This window comes from Polyodon spathula, chromosome 1 (assembly GCF_017654505.1).
Source record: "Polyodon spathula isolate WHYD16114869_AA chromosome 1, ASM1765450v1, whole genome shotgun sequence".
Taxonomy (NCBI): Eukaryota; Metazoa; Chordata; class Actinopteri; order Acipenseriformes; family Polyodontidae; genus Polyodon; species Polyodon spathula.
In genome coordinates, this window is record NC_054534.1 from 34,119,726 (window position 1) to 34,142,987 (window position 23,262).

The 23,262-nt window shown below is 37.0% G+C and overlaps 1 protein-coding gene across 1 annotated transcript in view; it reads left to right on the plus strand.

The window, feature by feature from the left end:
• Window positions 1-23,262, plus strand: part of si:dkey-247m21.3 (5-hydroxytryptamine receptor 4) — a 96,863-nt gene that overhangs the window by 30,167 nt on the left and 43,434 nt on the right. Inside the window, exons 4-6 of the mRNA XM_041253774.1 lie at window positions 68-268; window positions 2,350-2,503; window positions 7,286-7,848. Of these exons, the coding sequence (XP_041109708.1) occupies window positions 68-268; window positions 2,350-2,503; window positions 7,286-7,848 (918 nt within the window). The remainder of the gene's footprint in view (window positions 1-67; window positions 269-2,349; window positions 2,504-7,285; window positions 7,849-23,262) is intronic.

The following is a 23,262-nucleotide window of genomic DNA, read 5'->3' on the forward strand; positions in this document are numbered from 1 at the left end:
TTTCAAAAACAGATACAGTGTAAACCTCCCTGACTCTCAAAGGCAGTTTGTATTTTGTTCTTTACAGAAAAAAGAAGACTAACTACTTCATTGTGTCGCTGGCATTTGCTGATCTCCTGGTGGCACTGGTGGTCATGCCTTTTGCAGCAATAGAGCTAGTGACAAGCAGCTGGGAGTATGGAGAAACTTTCTGTCTGGTCCGGACGTCACTGGATGTCATGTTGACAACCGCATCCATCTTGCACCTCTGCTCCATTGCACTAGATAGGTAAGAGAACGGCGAATTACTTTTTTGTCAACTTGTACAAACTGACACATTGCAAAGTCATGCTGCTGCTGTAGAGATGCAGTTGTGTCAGTTTTTCCTCAACCATTTGTGTTGTATTCAAGTGGCCTACACTATTTACGTATACAAACCTTCACATTTGTACAAGGTGCTCACATACAGTCCATGTAGCAACTATACATTATAACATGGTAACAATTGTCATTCAATTGATTTTAATGGGACATCTCACAGCACCGGCAAAAGGATACGTTCAATTAAAACTTCATTTAAAGTTTAAAACCTACTAAATTGTGTTATCCTTTTTTAAAATAAACAGTCATGTTATAATCTCAATAAACTGCTCTTTGTCAAATAATCTTGGTTCTGGGGAGCTTGAAGGCACAAGAAGAACATGCAGCACATGAGGCTTGTTATTATTAGACAACACTGCACACACCACTCATGGCATATTGCTTCATCCTCAGTGTACAGTGTTTCCCTGCACACAACAAAGCTGACATAGAAAATAAGCTGCTTTATAATCAATTTCACAATTGGCAAGTGGCCTTTTCAGGTTGCAAATTAGCAATAATGATGAGCTGTAGTACATTTGTAGCCTTTCACAGGTAATTACTGTACTTGATGTTGATAACTGTGACTCTTCAAACATCTAACTCATTCTGCCAATAAATTACAATACGATTTTAGATGTAATTAGCCCTTAGTTATTCTACAGATGCTCTGTACCTTCTAACCCTGCGCCTCAGCAGTACAGCGACTAGCATTTGTAAGTGTTTGCGTTAGCTGCTGTCACATAGAAACTGCATATGCAATTAGAATTGACAATATGCTCACATGGTTGATTTCTAACCAGAATGACGATTTATTTTACTGCATGGTATATTAGCTATCAACTGTACCATTTTCTCTGCCCCTAGTCTTTATCCTTTTTGCATTACTACCAATTGTGTAGGGTTGTACATTCTGTGCATGCACCTGAATTCTGTACACTAAACCTTCCAGTAATCAACACTGGTATTTAGCCAGACCGACTTGTTTGTGCAGATATTTCAACAAAAAGTGCATACTGTATTTGTTGTTTGATGGATCTAAAGAATAGTTTGTAATAAACTTCACATGTATTAAGAGAAGGACATGTGTATATACTAACTGAACCAAGGTCATTGTGTGTCCCAATGTAACAGACATAGGTAAAAGTGACATGAGTTGATAAAGGAAATGCAGCTTTGAGCACAAAAGGGGAACTGCTATAGCTTTAAAAGGTGAACAACCATTAATTGTAAGTGCTGAAATGCCTGCTGTCTGTGAAACATTCAGATTAAAAGCCAAGTGCTAGTGGGGTTTTAATTGCCTGCTGTCAGTCGCTGATGCTCTTAAAGCCACCCTCTCTATTGAGGCTGCTGGAAATGTTTATAGAAAGACCCTTACTTCCGATTATGTGTCAGGAGTCAATGGGTTCTGGTCACACTCGGCACTTAGTATACATGCTAGCTTGTTTAAAATGTGCTATTTTAACTAAACTGGTGTGCCGAACCCTAAACAGGAGACTCTGGAGTTAGATGGTACAGATCCCCCATGCTCTTTCTCTTGCTGTGTAGCACAGTTAATATTAGTCTGCTCTTCTAGTCTTCTTGAGCCACTAGCAACCTCCAGTATGAACAACCTAGTAACACCTGCCCCTCCCACCACATTAAATAAACAAACAAACAAACAAATAAATAAATAAATAAATAAATAAATAAATAAGCTACAGAAAGGTGTGCCATGTGTAGTAATGGGCTGCATCGTATGCAATGGGCTGCATCTTTTTTTTTTTTTTTTTTTTTTAAATAAACTACAGTAGTCACAACGTAAAATGATTGGTGGCTCAAAGAACTTCTGGAACTTGTAATGGGAATTTGGATCTGACATCTGCATTCTAAGCTGCACAGAAACCATCAGATTTTGCAGCCATTATGGATGAAAGACAAATAAACTTAAAATGTAGTAGAAAAACATTAGTATATTGTATCTCTCCCCTCACAACCCACCCTAATATATTCTTTATATTTGTCTTCCAGATACTATGCTATTTGCTGTCAACCTTTGGTCTACAGGAACAAAATGACACCTCTGTGTGTTGCTTTCATGCTGGGTGGATGCTGGGTAATTCCATGCTTCATTTCCTTTCTGCCCATTATGCGAAGCTGGAATGCCATTGGAATTGAGGAGATTGTAAGTAGAAAGGAGTATGTAAATGCTTTCTATCTATGCTAAAAAAGGCAACGATCCACTAGAATGTTCTAGCTATAGGTCTCTATATTATTAAACTCATTTAAAATGATTTGCAAAGGCTCTGTCCAGGAAGCTGGAACTAATAGGTAAGCAACCAAATACACCATGATCAGACAGGTTTCTTGAAAGGCTGACTTGCATCTGACAATATTCGTCATCTTTTTCATATTCTTGACCTGGCCCCCCACCAAGCACTCTCTTGCACAGCATTTTCTTCAGATGCTGAGAAAGCATTCAACCACCTGGAATAGAATTACCTATGGGCACTTCTGGAACGTTTTTGGCTTTGGCTACTCATTGATAAATATCATCCGCACTTTATACAACAATCCTACTGTGTGTGTGCAGACAGGGTCAGTTATATACACCTAATTTGTGCTGGGAAGAGGCACACGACAGGGCTGTCCTTTGTCACCATTATTATTTGTCCTCTCATTGGAACCACTGACACAAGCCATAGGAGAGAGTACCAGTATTGCGGCCATTGATATACTGGGGTCTAAATGTTATACTTTGCCTTATGCCAATGATATCGTGCTGTTTCTTTCTAATGTCTCTAGCTCCGATGATTTTGGTAGATTCTCTGGATATAAAATAAATTTGCCTAAATCTACTTTTATGCCTCTGAATCGTTCGGCTAAGAATGCCCCTCTCCCCTATCATATCCCTATTCAACCACAGCTCACAGGCTTTACCTACCTGGGTATTAAGATATCTCCCAATTTTGCAAAGAAAATATGATAGATTCCTTGAATAACATTTGACAGGATGGTCTCCCTTACAGCTCACATTACATGGCAGGATCTGGCTTAAAAATGAACTCCCTCGAATATATATTTTTTTTATTTTCCAGGCTTCCTATCTCACTGCCACATAAATAGCTGGAACAAATTAACTCCACAATAACTGGTTTTATTTGGAGGGGCAAGAGGCCAAGAATTTGAAACTTTGGCTGGTTTGGCTGTGCCTAATTTTAAATATTACTATTGGGCCTTTCAGCTAAGGGTTTTTAAATCGTGGCTGGATTCAGGGTGACAGCTTTGTGGTTGAAGAAACTGTAGTTAAACCAATTAGGCTTCAGGATCTCCTATTTTCTACCTCTAAAAATTGGTATTTCTCTCTTTGAATAAGCCCAATTATTTCAAACTCATTGGATACAGTATATGGAAGAAATTTGTTCATTTTCTTGGCAACCCTCCGAAATTCCATTAGCGCTCACCTATTTGAAATAATGCAACACCTTACTGGCGTTTTCAGATGAAGATCACTCCCAGCCCCATCTGTCACAGATGCACTTTGGGAGCAGCTGGTACTTATTTACATATGCTTTGGGAGTGCCCCATTATTGAACGTTTCTGGAAATATGTGGTTACTGTTCCCTCTGAAGTGTCAGGTGTAGAGGTGCTGCTCAGTCAGTGATTGCTCCTTCCCTGTGACGATTCCCAGATCACTGTTAGCCTTCAGGAACAGCGACTTTTGTTGGGAGAACTAAAAACAGCTATAAACATCTTACAGGGCTGGATGGAGGACAAGATACCCTTAGGTCGCACATGGTTGTATTATTTTGCAGACTGTCAAACTGCATCATGCCAGTGAAAAGACTGACCACCTGGTCTGCTGCTTTTTCTTTTATTAAGTATATGTTTTTATAGTTTCTCTTTTTTGTTGTGTGAGAACATTTTTGTGCTCCATCTTTATTCCTCACGGAAGTGACATAAAATTCCCTGAGGAGACTGGAGTTTCGGTGGACCTTGGCAGCACCTGTCTTCTCTCCAGAAATAAGGGAATTGCTTGTTTGGGTTCCCAGATATATCATGATGCAGTTAATAGTAACATGATATCACCTTTTTTTGTAGTTACAACAGGAGCCAGGAGAACAGTGTAATTTCTAGAAATCTCTGGCATCTTCAGCCAGCCATTTCCCTTATAAACATCATAGTTTGTCCAGACCGTGCTCCCTTATGCAACAATGTTTGTTTTTTCTATTCCCACAATGCTCCACTCATTCCAATCAGAGCGCACTGATTGGTACACTACATTGAAGAGCAAAAGTTGGGAAATGTATTTCCCAGTTGGTTTAAGGGGACCCATGATGTGTGAATTAAAAAGGAGATTGCTGCGAGACTGACAGCACGGGATGCAGAAAAGGTAAAGTAACAAGTGCAGGTGGTTCACACTAACGCTTTAACCGATACAAGACTGCGTTTTGCAAATGTATGATTCAGGCTGCCAAATGCCTGATTACAAACACTTTTATTCATCAGTATCTTGTATGTCCATTTATATGCTACCGTAGTATATACTACTGAACTGTAGTACTGATTCAATTAAATTCCTGTCTACTGATATTAATCCTCAATTATTCTTGTCTGCTGTCAGCATGCAGTGCAAGTGTTTTGTTGACCTGCATTCTAAATTTTAAAAGCAGATTATTGTACAAAATTCGCTACATGTGAGAGTGCTTCGTTATCTTTAGATGAAGCAACTCAGAGACAAATACCAACCCATTGACAATGTCAGGAGACAACATATTATTTAAAAGATATTCTGTTAAAAGATATTGATTGATAACAAGGCCCTGTGATTTAGTACTCAATTTCAGATTTCAAAACTGCCAACTCAGAAACTGTAACAGACCAAAAATACTGGTATTTATTTTGCTAAGCCTCAGTACAGTACATTGATAGTACCGTGCATTGATAAACATTTTTTAAATGCCAATATGTTCTTTTCTTTGAGTAGCTAATCTTTCTTTGTGTGCTATCAGATTTCTGGTACTAACTAGTAAAAATACCTCATGTTGTGCCAAGCCATTCACTTAGATTTTTGACAAACAAAAAGAAAATATTATAGTGACTGCATTATGGGGATATGTTATATTAACTGAGCTTAAATGCTTAAATGCTTGGATTTAAAAGTCATGAAAGTTTTGTTTGCTCATTTGAGAAAAGAACAACTGTATTTTATAGTATCATCATGTCTCTGCTGGGATTTCCTGGCATGGCTACAATTACTGTATAATCCCCTAACCCTGCTAAGTAATACAGTAGGCCAGCATTACGTGATTGATGATGGTGATAGTGAGGAAATGTCTCCATATACACATGAGAATGTCCCTTCCCTGTAAGTGTGGTAATCACTTTACTAAATACTTTCACAGCAGTGTTTAGGATTTCAAGGGGTTAAATTCCAGGGCTGTATGTTTTGCAGCTTTGTTTATGCTATGTAACTTTAAAATATGTATGGGCTAGCACTCCTGCCTAAATCAGGCCGTCCCTCCAAACTGGATGACCAAACAAGAGGGAGACTGATCAGAGAGGCTACCAAGAGGCCAATGGCAACTTTGCAAGAGCTACAGGCTTTTATGGCCAAGACTGGTCAAAGTGTGCGTGTGACAACAATATCCCAAGCACTTCACAAATCTGCGAGAAGGAAGCCGTTACTCAAGAAAACCCATCTTGAATCCCATTTGAAGTATGCAAAAAACACTCAGGAGGTTCTGTAGCCATGTGACAAAAAGTTTTATGGTCTGATGAAACTGAAATGGAACTTTTTGGCCTAAATGCAAAGCGTTATGTTTGGCGCAAACCCAACACAGTGCATCACCCAAAGAACACCATCCCTACTGTGAAGCATGATGGTGGCAGCATCATGTTATGGGGATGTTTCTCATCGGCAGGGACTGAGGGACAGTGAAGTCCTTGAGGAAAACCTGCTGCCCTCTGCAAGAAAGCTGAAACTGGTACAGAAGTTCACCTCTCAACATCACAACGACCCAAAGCACACAGCCAAAGCTAGAGTGGAGTGGCTAAGGAACAAAAAGATAAATGTCTTTGAGTGGCCCAGTCACAGCCCCGACCTAAATCCAATCGAAAATTTGTGGCATGACTTGAAGATTGTTGTCCATCAACGTTCCCCAAGGAACTTGACAGAGCTTGCAGTTTTGTAAAGAAGAATGGTCAAATATTGCCAAATATAGGTGTGCAAAGTTGGTAGAGACCTATCCCAACAGACTCACAGCTGCAATTGCTGTCAAAGCTGCTTCCACCAAGTATTAACTCGGGAGGGGGGAATCTTATCCAATTATGATCTTTCAGTTTTGTATTTTTAATATCATTTTTTTCTCAATAAAAAACTTTTTTTCCCTTAACAGTGTGGAGCATGGTGTGTAGATAAGTGGAAAAAAATCATTTAAATGCACGAAACTCTGAGGCACTGACACAACAAAATGTGAAAAAAGTTCAAGGAAGTGTAGACTTTCTATAGGCACTGTATGTGCTAAACTACATGTTCTCTTTTTATTTGCTTTTGCAGTTAGTGTTGTTTATTTTATTTTATTTTGTGTTTAATAGACTTTAGAATTATTTATCATTGGGTATCTTGCCGGTTTCAATAAAATGAAAGGTTTTGAGGTGCAAAAAAAAAATATTATTTATGTGTTATTTATTTCTGTTTTTCTTATATACACAACTGTCGGATTGCTGCAGGGAGACAGGTTAATGGTTACCCTGTAATGTGCAAGAAAATATGAGGCCACGAGAGTGCTTTAAACTTCAGAGTTTTAAAATGTCACCAGGATGTGACAAGAAGAAGAATACAGATAACAGATTTCATACCTGTAGCAATTTGCTCTTTAAGAGATGCCAGTATTTAAAAAAGGTACTGTTTAGATAATTAAATTATAACCTATTACATTACTAATTTCACTAATTGGTTTTCCAGATAGACTCAAGAAAGTTCAGCAATGCCACCAATGAGACCTTCTGCATCTTCTTAGTAAACTGGCCCTACGCCATCAGCTGCTCGGCTGTGGCCTTCTACATCCCCCTGGTCCTGATGGTGCTGGCCTACCAGCGGATATACATAACCGCCGTGGAGCATGCACGGCAGATCGGGATCCTTCAGAGAGCAGGCTCAGCCTGTGAAGCACTTGAGGGCTCTGACAGCCATAGCCCCAGTAGGATGAAGGTGGAGACTAAAGCGGCCAAGACACTAGCCATCATCATGGGCTGTTTCTGCCTTTGCTGGTCCCCTTTCTTCATCACCAACATCATTGACCCGTTCATAGACTACAGCGTTCCCGGGCAGATGTGGACAGCCTGGCTCTGGCTGGGGTACATCAACTCAGGCTTGAACCCTTTCCTGTATGCCTTTCTGAACAGGTCGTTCCGACGTGCCTTTCTAAGGATACTTTGCTGTGGGGATGAGCGATATGTGCGTGCTGGAAGCTTCAGACCGTCACGATCATACACCACCTCGGTCAACAGGACTTCCATATCGATGAGGTGAGACTGGGTTATTTTTTTTAAGCGGGGCTAAAGGTCATGATTGTTGTAGTTGATGTTGATGAGTCTAACCTGGTTGAAATAAAACGGTGCCGCCTTCAGAGTATAGCAATAAGGAAAAAGACAGGAGACACAATTGCATTGTGTTCTTGTACATTACCTTTCTGGTTGCGGAGCTGATAACACATTATAATGGGTTGGGCTTGCTGATGGGATCGGGGACTTGACCTGCCTATGGCAATACAAGAAAAGTCATCTGTTGAGTGAGTAAACGTCACCTGTCGGATATATTTACTAATCTTTATGCAATCTTTATGCTTACCATCCTGCTTTCGCTGTATTTGCTAACTAATAAAACAGTGTTATTTGAATACATGCACATACTTACAAATATACAGTATACTGGAAAACTGCAATAAAAGTAGGTGCACAAAACATCCAAAGACAAATCTGCTCCTATCACGTTTCTTGACGTATTTAAACAGAGCTACATCAATTAGTCATGGGATAAAAACTTCGCTTTTTTTCATAATTTATGTCTCTCACCCCCACACACTGTCAGCTCTGTGAATGTCTGTACCATTGCTGGAACAGTTTATTAATCTTCTGCTTTCTTTTTTACATTACACCCCCACCTATCATCATGCTTGTCATATTTCAGACTGTATTATCATTTAAGCCCTTCTTAATTGCTTTTTAGTTGTTTGTTATCTATTCATTATTTAATTTAGTTTTCACAGACTCCCACTTGGCACCCACACATTTCCTACTATTTTGTACTTTAGAGTTTAACTACCAGCAAAGCTAAAGTTATTTGAAAGGAATTTAAATAAAATACATTTGGATGTTTGCTAAACTTTTTTAGTCATTTTAAATTTTAATGTATCAAAGCAAGCTTTAAATAACTACGTAACTTGGATTCTGAAGTGGGGCCTCCTTATTACAGAACTTCCCGGTGGGTTCCATGCCCAGCATATAGCACTAAGAGATTATTTTCTCTATTTTAAAAATAGGAAAATGCTTTGCACCCCTTAGTTCTCAACTAGGAATCATATTGTTGAAAAGGACCAATTTCGTAGAAAGAAGTGTATTGTTTCAGTCACATGGCTGTCAAGTGGTGTGCTTCAGAGATTTAATAATAGTACACTTTGGAATGATATAAATAATTCAAGGTATAAAAAAGCTGAAGTCATAAGTTCACCATAATTACTACAGTATATACACCATCATTTCTTATACTGCATTTTGTGATTGTTATAGAAAATAGTTTTATTATTCACTCCAAAAAATGTATTATTTAAAGATGACTGTAAATGGCCAAGATATTGAGTGTCACAACAAAACAGGAACAGAACCGTAAATAAGGTAACATATGGTAAATAGAGAGAAAAAAGCCTGGTCTATAGGCCAAATAGACTACGAAACACAAAAAAGCACTTCCCAGTGGCCAAGAACACAGAGGGATTTCCTCACAGGACTGCAGTTGCTCTCTTTATACTTTTTATAACTTTTTATAACTATTTGTATAGCATCGTATGTTGTATGTATTGAACAGTTCTGCATACTGAGGGACCAACTGAAGGAAATTGTTACAATTTATGGTTGTTTCTCCGCCTGTCACGCCAATATTTAATTACATTAACTGTGTTGTCAGAAGATAAGCCTGTAATTTTGTTGAAACGAAACTCATTTGTTACTGTTTAAACTGTAAAGGATTCTTTGAGTCTGCATTCCTTCAGTGTTATTGTTATCAGTATTATTTTTACATTGAGGATGGTGAACTAAGTGAATAACTACGGGAATTGTTGTCAAGTACATACCAATAAATGGAAGTGTTAAACATTAAACACTGCCTAATTGTTAATCCATATTTCAACTGTGTTCAGCCTGTGTTTTTGATAATATTGGCACTTGCAATATTGAGTCACTTTCTCATAGTAAAGGGCAGGTGGGCTGGGAGACCAAATTAACCCTCATAAAAGAGGAGTCCCTTCAAGCAGGATTACAGCACATTTCCCGGACTGTATGTAAAGCAGCACACTGCAGCTGCCTCCATCTTAATAACATATATAGGCTACAGTGTTTCTGGCTAGTGCTCTGAACTCACACAGGAAAGGAGCGTTTCCTTAGATTTTTATACAAATTGTACCATTATTGAGTTGGGTAGGTCAAGAGAAATGTGGTTCATATGAAAAACTGTTCCATGTGAAATACATATATTGATATGAAACAAATAGAAATCACATTGTTTTTTTTCATATTTCATATTCCACTTGGGAAAACAAAATTGAGTGTGAAACTGACATTTTCAAATATATATATTTTTTTTAAATTAAAGATACAGTAAGGCACCTCTGGGTGTCCTATTTTAAAACCTAGGCTGTGCCAGATCTAAAACAGTCCCTGGAATTGTACATACAAGACAGAAATAGGTAAGTTAGGCTCTCATACACAGTCATTGATATTAGTTTTCATGGCTTTGGTTCCAGGGTACCTTTTAGTGATCCACCACGGTTTATATTATTTATTATTTAAATTGGGACCTAGGTCACTATTGCTTCCTGTTTTCTTTCTATGGCGAGCTGTTAGCCCTTCTATAATAACCCGAGATCCAAGATGCAAGAGTGTAACTTAAATAACAGTGTCTTTATTAGAACAATCTCTGTTGAAACCTACACATTAGTGTTCTCGAAGGACTTCCTCGACCCCACGGTATCCTAGGTAGAGGGTAAGTATGTAGGGCGCTACTGACCTCTAGTGGCATAACTTGAACTGCATTATATACATAAACATTCACATTACTACATTCTCCCCCCCTTAAGATTTCAGCTTCTCTACAATTTGGAAACAGTTTAAACACAGTTATAAACAAAATGTAACGCTAATACACTAGATGTCTCTGAACTATTGCTGTAACAACAACTACACAAAATAGTCCATCCTTAACTGTACATAAACATTTAATTTCAAACTTTTTTAAAAAAAAATTTTAAGTCCTTCAGGTAACCAGGCTTTTTGACAGTTCTTTGGGAATGACGCACAGCTTGTGCCATGCTTTGATTGTCCCTGCCCACCTTTGGGGAACTCCCAGTTTGTTCCTCTGGTTTCAAAGCAAGCTGCTCTGAGACAGTGCCTGCATTGTTTGGAACAAGTTCCTCTGGCATGGTTACTATAGCTGGTGGTTGTAGAACCTCTGCAGGTGTGTCCTGCACAATATCCTCTGACCCAATGGTGTTGTCCTGTTGTCTAGACAGGATCTGATCTATGTGACTGCGTACTATCCTGCCATCTCCCAGCATTACCTTGAAAGATACAGGACCAGTCACTGTTGCAATGACTCCTGGTATCCACTTGGGACCGTAACTGAAGTTTCTTGTCATCACAGAGTCTCCGTCTCCAAAACTCCTCCCCTTTGTGTGCTTGTCGTGGTGTTCCTTTTGTTTATTCTGCTTAAGTTCCACTTTTCTCTTTAAATCGGGATGCACTAAATCAAGCGTAGACCGAAGTTTCCTCCCTAGTAACATCTCTGCTGGGGAGAGTCTTGTGGTAGTTTGAAGTGTTAACCTATAGCTGAATAGTACTCTTGACACTTTAGTTGACATACTTCCTTCTCCCTCTTTCTTCATCAATCTCAGCACACTCCCAGCCTGTGGGGAATGCAGATGTTGGCTTGAGCTCACCAGGTTTCTAGCCAGTAGGGTCCACTGTATTGCAATGAATAGAAACAGTGTAGAATTTTTCTCCCTAACTCACGGGAGTGCCAGAATCAATGCAACATGTGACCTTTCCAGTGAATACTGGCAACTTCGCACTGCCAGAATGCAAACTTGCTGTTGAACTCTGTATCATGCTTCCATACCAGGTGAGCTACTCATTGCTAGATCGCAGGTTGACTAGAGAGTATGACGCTTTTTAATAGTTTTAACTTAAGCAATACAAAATGATTCCACAGGATCTTTTATTTTTCACTGCATTATACACCTCAACCACAGCACTGGCCCTGAGAGTCTAAAAAAACTCTTAGCAGACAAACCTGCATCAGTTGGGTAATTCATTTGAGAATACATTGGAGCTATTAATTAGATACAAATGAGTAGCTCCAAAACCCACTGTAATTGATGTTTTAACTGGCACTGTATACAAAAAAAGTGTATTTTTAAAGCACTGCAGATTGGACCAGAATGTAATACTTAATTCATTCATTGATTTAAATCACTAGTATGTTATTGAGTGCATTGCCATTTCCTATTACTAAAATGTACAATAAAATGTTACACAAGCTCAAGATGGTAGAAATCTAACAATAGTAATGATTGTGTTCAGAAATAAACAATATATTTGTAGACTGTTGTGACTCCAGTAGAATTACAAATGTGTGTGTGTGTGTGTGTGAATTTTCAGTATGATGTTTAGTTTACAGAAAACAAAGCCGTTTAAATAAAGGAAGTGGTATCTACTGCAGATTGCCAATACATAAAAACAATCAGGTTGCTCACTCAGTGCATCTTAGTCCTGTGAGGTGTCAGTATGCAATTGTAGATTTGGTCAGAAGTTTTTCGATGTAAGTGCATAGTTGGAAAGTTGGGAATAGGCATCCCACGCGTGTAGTAGTGCACAAGATTGTTGTTAATTTTCCCACTTCTGTCTGTGCCAGTGCCACAGACATGTGGTTGTGGGCTAAAGTTCCCACTTCAATAGTGTAATGTAAGACCAGGAAGAAGTGTTAAGATGCAACACATTTACAGATTTTGGATGAACCAGTTTAGGGATAGTAATGTTGTTTACAGTATGTGCTAAACCAATGATAATCTGAGACACCCACTAGCAGATAATAGACACCCACTAGCAGTCACTGTGGGTGAACTTGTAGATTCTCCTTTCTTTCCTCTTTCTGTGTAACGTGGATTGTGGATTATTTAAACATCACCTCTCAGTCCAAACTGTACCGATTTGTCTTAAAGAGTGTACTTTGTACTGGTCGGAAGTCTGCTGTGGATCCTTTCTGAATCTCTTTTGCCTGGCATGGGAGATCCAGAAACATCTTAGTACACCTTTGATTTGTATTCCAAAACCAAAAGTCAGGCCCACGACATCACATGAGGTTCTCCCTTATGACCTTTTGTTGGGGGGTCCCATTACAATGGTAGATATCTACCTATTGCACCATGGTCCACCACATTTGTGGATTTCTAAACAGATTGTATCTGAGAATGTAAGAATAGAATATGCTTTTAGTTTGCAATTGTTAAGAATCCAAAAACAAAATAAAACAACACATCACAAATGAATTCACTGCATCTGTAAAATAACTCAAACTTGCAGTTATGTGTGTTTGAATTAAGAACTATAATGGGGGGGTTTAAAGGCCATACAAAACACCTTTGTCTTTAAGATGAAATTATTGTAAGTGGGCCTATCATGTTAAAAGTATACTTACCCATTTCTAGAACTGTTGTTCCTAAGATTTCTAGCAATTTGTATGAGTGGATAACATCTTTTCCAGAGACAAGCTGTTTCGTGTCATACACAACTTAATACAAAGTCGTGCAGGATCTGGTCTTTGTCAAAGGTCTTTATGGAAAATAAATGCTACTGAAAACCAAGCCATGGCTCAGAATGGTAACCAGGATCAACACATTCTTGGGGTTACAACTGAGAAAAGTCCATCTCTGACATTTGTGTATTTTATTCTTTAATTCTGGTGCATAGAAAATTCACTAAATCAGGACAAACTGTTGTTGGGATACCATTTGAATCACACTGGCTATATTGCCAGTGGGTGCCATTTTATGGTAATGAAGTAGGGGTTATGCTAATATTTTGGATATCACTCTGCATAAGTATGTACTATTAATTAAACACTTACTGCATTAAAAGGGGTGTTTACAATGACTTATATTTTAGAATAATATTCCAGAAACATTCCAATTTTACTTACCTAATCATGATTATTCTGGTTTACAGCAAAGGTAACTTGAGCGTCATCTCTGTTTTTTTTCAAAGTTTACAAACAAGAAGAAGCCATTCAGCCCAACTTGCTCATGTGGTTGTTAGTAGCTTATTGATTCCAGAATCTCATCAAGCAGCTTCTTGAAGGATCCCGGGGTGTCAGTTTCAACAATATTATTGGGGAGTTGGTTCCAGACTCCCACAATTCTTTGTATAAAAATGTGCCTCCTATTTTCTGTTCTGAATGCCCCTTTATCTAATGTACATTTGTGACCCCTAGTCCTTGTTTCTTTTTTCAGGTCAAAAAAGTCCCCCATTTTACCAACCCCCTGTTAAATCTGACCAATCCCTGTCTACCAGGCTTGTGTCGTTTCAGACCTATCGTAGCGCAGCGACTCTATTGCCCAGCCCTCCTTCATTTGAATGTGCAGCAGCAGTGGGTTTTAATTAGTGCTGGGATGAACATGGGATTTTCATGTTCGGATATTCACTCATAATTTAAGTATTTGTTCCGATATTCATTCATTTTTCAAAAGGTAATAAAAGCCTGTCCGTGTACCTTTATTTTACAGCAAGACCTCACAAAACGTAACATGTTAAAATAGAAAAATATCCCAGGAGTAAAGAATAAGTTGTGTAGGCCTTACTTTACCCCAGTGAATTAACTACAAAACAGATGATTCCCAAAATAAATAGTACATAAAAGTTGCCAACACATTTTATTTATTTATTTTCTTTCATTTCCTGCCATTGCCGTTTCTTCCCAGTAAACAGTGACCATAGACACGTTTTCATAAAGTAATAACATGAGGTTTACTTGTGCCTTTTTGTAGCTGAACAAGCAAACAGAAACTGAATATTAAATTTAAACACTTCAAATAAAACAAATGTGGAAATGGCATTGTAAAGTGAAGGGAAAAAAAGAATGCAGAAAACGGACAAATGAGGGTGCAACATTTTATTAAATAAATATTTTATCAAGTTATAATATAGTTATAATAAAAAAAAATTAAGGTGGAGAAACATTACAATTACTATTCGGAATTGCATTAACATTAATAAAGACCTATTAAAATGTTGCAACCTCGCTTTCTCGTTCTTCATTCGGTTTTTAGGACTTTGGGGATTTAAAAGCTCATTTAGTTGTTTCACAGCAAAACACTGTCAATTAAACTGATTTTATTACTATTATTATTGTAGTATTGTTAATACAGTATGCCTTATTTCACAAGCATAACAAATTGAAATTTCAATGGTCGTATATTGAAAGCACTAAGGGCGTTACTACTAGAAAATAATCTAAACAAAAAGGTATTCTGTAATAACAGTGCTGTAATAATAGTGCAATCAGTTTAATTTACAGGGTTTGGCTATGAAACTATTTAAAATCTTCTACACCCTTACTTTCTCATTTAAATGTGGAATGAAGAACAAGAATAAGTAACTGTATTGATGTTAATACAATCCATCTTAAAAAATATATTTAAATGTTGCACCTTTGCCGCTGTCCCAGCTGCACTGTATCCTGGTAGAACCTACAGCACGCTCATTGCTATAATAGTGAAACAACCCGGTGATTTCCATCGTTGCAGGACTTATTGACTGTCCCATTTGTTTGTCTTTTATGTTTTTGTATTGCATAATGTTTTGCTGTGTCACTCCACTAGATGGCCGGAGCGTGTTGGTTGCCAGCCTGTCTGTGTTCACCAATCCTGGACATGCATTTGTACCCCTAAAATGCTGGCAGGAGATTGGGGTCCGAATGGCATGGTCAGGATTGGTGAAGGCAGATGGAAGGCACGGTTTAATGTGAAGAGATAAATAGGATTGCGTGTCTGAACACAGTTGTGCAAGTATGTAACAGAGGCTGTCTCAGGGAGAGCGAGAGGTAGAGTGAATTTAGCACGGAGCGATAGGTTTTTATTATTTTGTTTTGCTTTGGCGTGGTCCTTAACTGTTTATTTGTCCTAAACTGCTGAATTCGAGCACGAAGCTACTGCCTGTATGGAGCCTGCTTTCATTTTACACACGACAATACAATATGTTATTTTGGGAAAATCATATGTTTCATAAGTATCCTATTGTTTACTAGAAGGTTGGGGCCACAGGAAAAACAAAATCTCTGAAGGGGGGAGGCAGCAAAAAAAGTTTGGGAACCCTTGTTTTAGCCTGACATGCCTTTTAACCCCGGAATAATTCTGGTCGCTGTTCTTTGCACTCTTTCTAGAGCAGAAATGTCCTTTTTGTAGCAAGGTGACCTTAACTGAACACAATATTCTAGATGAGGTCTTACTAATGCATTGAACAGTTTTAACTTTACTTCGCTTGATTTAAATTCAACACGTTTCACTATATATCAGAGCATTTTGTTGGCCTTTTTTTATAGCTTCCCCGCATTGTCTAGATGAAGACATTTCTGAGTCAACATAAACGCCTAGATCTTTTTCATAGATTCCTTCTTCAATTTCAGTATCTCCCATATGGTATTTATAATATACATTTTTATTGCCTGTGTGCAGTACCTTACACTTTTCTTTATTAAATCTCATTTGCCATGTGCCTGCCCAGTTCTGAATGTTGCCTGGATCATTTTGAATAACCTATTATCTCAAGGACTGTAAGCAAAGGCTGTATTAATTGTGCTATACAGAGCGCTAGGGTAGCTGGGGATATTTCAGGGGTTTATCAACGACAGTCTAAGGTGTGTGTTTGTCTCAACTATATATTGTATTTGGTATTTATATTTATAAAAAAAAAATGTACAGTAAACAGATTAACCTGTTGTGACATTATTTAGAGATGTATATTTTGAAATTCCTGAGAATGTACTTTTGACAGTTGCGAGGAAGCTCAGTTCCCTTTCCCTGGTTGATTTTTTTTTTTTTTATATACCAAGTTTCATTAGCCCTTGCGTTATTTGTTTTGATGTAGTGTGATAAGCATTTCTAACATGAGAATTGCAATGGGATGACAGAAGATAAGGAAGTGTATTTCTGTCCTCAGTAAGACAATTCTTCAATTTGTTTCTTGAATTTGACAGATTTTGACCCATGGGACGATGTTAATCATGCCAAACTGGCACTGGCTTACCCCCTCCAGGTGTTCCACGGTTGGAAGATTTTCAAAACCTAGAAAATGTTAGTACAAACATTCTATCATGGGTGTCAGAAGTCGTTGTAAACACTGTTTACATATTTTAATGTTGTGTGGGTAAATGTGGAAGTGCTCTGCAATCTGGTACCAGCTGAAGTGAAAACTGTCACCTGTAACTTCAGAAACTTAAAAACCAGGCAAAGAGAGAGTTATTTTCCAAAAATATTCTTTTGATTGTATTCAGTTATTCCAGCTGTACAAAACATTTGGGTCTTTCTCTCAGGGAAACAAGGCTACTTTTTTCTGATTAGTATATGCTTTAAGCCAATAGTTAAGCAAATTTCTTTTAAATTCTTTAAATGCAACCTTGAAACGATATGATTCTTTTGATATACATTACTGTTAAGAATGCTATACACATGTTTTAGGCCAATGCAGAAATACTAGAAATACTCCTATTGTATATTATTAATTTTATTATTAATAACTTATTTAGCATACTTACAGGTGTTACAGGGCCAATACAAGTTTATGTAAAGATTATGGTTTAATTGACTGTGTTTCTTAATTACATTTTACTCCTCCAATATTTATTCCCCTAAACATAACAATTATTATTAATAAAGTATAATCACGATTCAAATGACTTATGACTTTATTTAACAGAGTTCAGATAGAGTTTATTGGTTCTCCATTGGGAGCCCTGTTGACATGGAGTCTGCAAGTTCTGCTCAACAGCGCTGGAGGTTAGGATTGACTCGTAACTGCAGCTTGATATGTCCCATATTTATAGAGAAACTATCACAACATGTAATCTATACCCTTTTCACTTCCAACCCCCAGGGTCTTGGTTACTTCATGTTAAACAAATAGGTTTTTACAGCACTTGCCCCATGTGTATTTTAATGGTGTTTTCCATTCCCACAATAGCTTTATAGATTTTTATTGCTCTTTGAGTCCCTGTTTACCATTTGCTGCTTCTTTAACCAAATAGTTACACCTTTCATCTAAGTTATTATTAATGTTTGCTACAGTTACAATGCAAGAATAATATTTAAATACAGTGTAGTTTACAGTAAGTACAAATAGTACTATAATACAATTATGAGATAAGAAGAAACAATTTAGGATTAAGACAATTTATATGCACAATGACATAATAGTAATGCAATAGTGCAAGGATCATCTAGTAACATGGTGCTTAGGTCAGGTAAGTCCAGTGTATAGACAGGTGGGTCCTGAGGCAGCAGAAAGCAATGAGAGACGGAAAGTCCTGAAGTTCTCTGGTAGCTGGTTCCACCACAGAGGGGCTAGCGAAGAAGGAGCGGGCAGAGCAGGCTGGAGAGTGGCGGAAGCCATGACCAGTCAGCCAGTAGAGAAGGATAGGAGAAGGCGAGAGGGGTTGTAGGGAGACACGAGGGATTGGAGGTAGGAGGGGGCAGTGTGGTGAAGAAAGCGGTAGGCAAGAACAAGGGTCTTGAATTGAATGCAAGCAGAGCTAGGTAGCCAGTGTAGAGTGCAAAGCAGAGCGGTATTATGAGAGTAGTGAGGTTGGGAGAAAACAAGATGAGCAGCAGAATTTTCAATGAGCTGAAGGGGTGGATAGCCAAAGCATGGAGACCAGCAAGAGTTACAGTAGTCCAATCTGGAGCGTACAAGAGCTTGGACCAGGAGTTGAGTGAAATAAGTATATACTTAATTTAGCATAGTGTACAACATGTTTTCATATTTGCTGAAAGCTGGAAAGTATATAATGATGACAAGAGAGATACAAACATTTAACAGACAAACTTACCTTTTCCTTTTCCACTTCTTTATTTATAATTAATGTTTTTTACCACCAGATAATGTTACTTATTCACATGTCCCAGTAGATCTAACCGAATAAAAGGTTGCAATAGCTATAAAAGGAGATTTTCAAAGTGTGAATCTATTGCAGTGTTTTTATTAAGTGTCACCTTTTGTGAAACAGATGTTTGAATTATAATACTTAATAAGTTATGAATGATAAGTAGTTTAATTACCATAAAGGATTTACATTGCTAATATGCTGCTTTATTTTTTGTGTTCATTTTTATATTTGGTTTAACTTATTAGATGCTTTAAATTGGTCCTTTTTTGTCGTTTCAGTTAACTAGATTTAACAGTCTGCATTGCTACGTTTTCATCTGCCTTTGGGATGGTCTTGAAAGAAATTTATATCAGTCCTGTTTGTTTCCATCTGTATAAGATTGAGATCAAAATTATTCCAGTTGAGCCAGTTAGTTGTGGGCTGGTAGAATTCATTCTGTCCTGGAGGTGGGCTTTAAACATATATTTGTAATAAAATCTATTTTTCTTAAGCAAAAGAGGAAAACAGATTTTTTTATTTCAAACTCTAATATTGTTTTCCTACCTTCAATGTAGGAATAAACCAAACCTTCATAATTTCAATTGAATTAATTTTATTTGAATTAATCTGCAGCGTGTTGCAAAATCTGAAAGTAAATTAATAAAATAGTAATGTAGAACATTTGTAATGCTACATTTGGTACTGTGAAAAAGGATCATATATTCAAATGATGTGAACATATACCGTATATATTTCACTATCAATATTTTATGTCATGCTTCTTGGAAAACACATTTTCTGATATTATGTTATATTTTTAGTCTCACAGTTAAAAAGATAAATACATAATTAAACCTAAAGGTCCTACACATATCCATGTCTCCAGTTCACCTGTTGTTTCCTCCTGTGTCTAGTGTCTTCATCAAATGATCAGTTGTTTTATGGCTTTTAGGCTGATTCCCAACTGTTTATTCCACTGGATTCATGCCCAGTATTCCTCTGTGCCAGTGTTCATTGTCTGTTGTTGTAACAGTCACGGGAGATACAACATGTCCAATTTAGTGCAAAGAATTTTGGATAGCTAGATTTCCAATTAGGTCGTTTATTCATTAGTATGTTGTTACATTTTCCATTGAATAGATTTTCTAGGCTGACATGTATCTGTTGACATGAACTTGGCAATCAAGTCTTCATCATATGGGTTTGAAATATGTTTCAGTTTCTGTCACTGCAATTATATGCATAACCTATATCCTTGTTCTTGTGATTTTTATTTATCCAATCAAGGACGGGAGAAAAATGGCAAATCAGTTTATCACATGGGAAACAACAGAACAGTCACATATCATAGATCTTCGCTGTTGTCTTCAGGTTGAAATTGCAGGTTCAGAATAGAAATGTATAAATGTACAGTCATTTATAAATGGCTTCCATTTCAAGTTAACTTGTAAATCAGGACTAATGGAGAGAGTTAGTCACGCTTGGAGATGCTTTGTTAAACAGCCCTGCCAACATAGGCATTATAAATCATATTAATCTTAGTAAGGAGTCTGCAGTTTATCAGACTTTGAATGCAGAATACATTGTTGATGGTGAGGGTCTTGACACCCAGTTTATATTTTCTGTCTATAAAGCCTAATCTTATGCTGCAGTTATCTTTTTTTTATTTTGTGTGGATTTTCTGTTGAAAGCAGAACTATAAAAAAAAATATTTTAAAATGAGACATGGTTTAAAGTCCATGAAAATCATCCTCCTAACTTCAAATGTTGTGTAAATTAACAAGGAAGCAATTGTATGTTGATATAGTTCACGGTGCCGTAGTTACTGTTTAACTACTGATCAATTTTTAACGCAAACGTGTTTTCAGCGTGCCTCTATTCGCTCCCCTGATCCTCTCCTATCTTTTATTCTGTATGCCCAGCTGTTATTCTTACACCAAACTCACTTCTCTCTCTCTCATTTTACTTTTATATATCCGGATAGCTGTAATTATCAACCAATTTGAATAGAACGCAAAAATTGGCAAAATAATCACGTTTATAACTGTCCATGAATCTATAAATTCTAGAAAGATGCACTGGTTTGAATGTTATGTCTTTATGTACCTGCATTGCTTTACTCCAAAAGCTCTACATTCCAGCACAAGTACAGTACAGAAACTAACTAGTTAGCGAAGTAAAGTAAAATAAAGTAAAACACTCGAACTACTTTTAAAAACACCCACTTCTCCTATTAATCCTCATGCCCGAAAAATATACCCTATAAAAAGTTATCTATACAAAAGTTTTCTTACAATAGTTCTTGGACAGGTTTGATACCAACTCTTGAATTAAATGTTAATTAAGGCACCACTATCTGTTTGTCAGAACTTGTTGTATAAAAGGCTTGTCAATCACAGATGATGAGCATCTACAGTATGAGAAACCTAATCCATTGTTCTATTTACTGTAGTAGTTTCCCTGAGTTAAAACTCGTTAGGAAACAATCTCATAAAAAAGTATATATGAAATAAGCTTTTACGTGTTAAATTATGAGAACGTGAAAAAAAAAAATTATGAACTCTTTCGTTTTATTTACTGAATGATTAAATTGTAATGGTATTTCTTTAAGTTTTTTTGACATTTTTGTATGTCAACTTAAACAATAACTTAACATTACAGTTAGATTGCTAGTGAGTACATTAGACAGCAAAACAACTGTTGGTTTACCTTACACACTTTGCTTGTGAGCTTAATTTGATATTCTACAAAGTGTTGCAGTGAGGGAATGCAATCTGTTGTGAGGCTGCTGAAATAACATAAATTAACTTTTAAAGACTGTAGCTTCTGTGGTTACATTGTTTGTGACGCTATACAAACATTCTTACACATAACCTGGACCTGCAAACGTTATACACATTGGCTATGTAATCACTATTCATTTCATTTTGTAATGAGTAAAGTAATTCATTGAAAATGTACACTTCCTGCACTATAAACATAGTAAAAACACAGAGAAGTATAGGTAAGCATTATAAAGCACAGACAGGTACATTAAAGCATATCTTTTTAAAAAATGGTAAAATATAGTAAATGCATAGTATAACCAATGGAAAAGCGTGAGAAAACTGAGCAAATTTACTGTGTAAAATGTTAAAGGGTTATACTGTAATTCTCTTCACATCAAACAGTACTGTAGTTTGGTTTTGCCTGGTACTATCCATACCAATAAAAATGCACACCTGGCACAAAACTTGCAGTGATTTTTTTCTAACTTCATGTCTTGCAAATTTCTTGTTTGATTCTTGCATCCGTTGGGTTATACAAGCTAAACCCTTACATTTTTTCTGTACATGGTATTCATAAAAAAAATCCTTCCTTGTATTATCCTTGCATAGTTTTTGCTTTAGTTTCATTTTGTAGTCTTGCGTGTCTTACTTGATCCTAAAATCATCCTAACATCATCCTTGGTATTGTTTTTCTAGTATGAAAGAATGATTGTTTTATATATACTGAATGTATACTACTTACTTTTTTATTACAGGCCACAAAAGGTTATGTCTTCATTTAACAAGATGTCATTGCTTCAGCATTTATGAAAATCATCATATAGAATTACACTTGAAATAATTGTTGAACTGAAAACTGACTTGCAAAACAAAACAGAGGCCCCTGTTTGACATATCTGAAGTGTAATGTATGGTAAGCACTGTAGGAAGCACAGAGTTTATCCAGCCTATTGTTATTTTTGGAAGCAGTTCAAATAGTCATGTTTTGACAAGTATTGATCTTTTATTAGACCAAACTATTTAAAGCACTATGATCCCATCTGGATGAAAACCAGTGAGCTTAATCATATGTTCATGAAATACATCAACTGGATTGCACAGTAGGTCCTGAATAATTTTGTTAAGCCAAAGATGGGGTTGTGTTTTAGAAGGCTTTGTGGTACAATACACAAGGCATGTCAAATTACTGCATCTTTTTAGATATAGCTACATGATTACACTTCATGGGGGAGAGGGGGTTCAAAAGTTCATAAATGATAACTCCAGTGTTAATCAACAAATCAGTATGTAGCATTGATTTGGACATTTTCAAGTGGTCTTTATCCCTATTTTGTTATTAAATAATCGTGCTAATGTGATTTCCAAAACTATGTTGATTTCCGAAATAATGTTTATGTTAACGAGGAATGCTTCTTGAGACTATTTTGTTTGTGTGGGAATTTAAAAGATGTGTTAATTGACATCATTTATCAGGAATTAATTTGCACGTGGAAAAGAAGGGTTTTAATTAACGAACGCTATATAACTCACGTTGAAAGAGTATTTAAGTTCTTTGGTGTTGGAAAAATTGAATAAAAAAACTGGCTTTGCTGGGAGGGGCAGCAGCTGTAGCTTCAGTAGCAACAAATGTACTTTTAGAGCTTGATTATGAGTCTGAAATTGACAGACCCTGGCTGCGACACCGACGATACAGAGAGGTACAGGACCAAGCATAATTTCTTAGATTTACCAGATGTCGATCTAAAAACTTGATTGCTTCTGAATAGGGTAGCT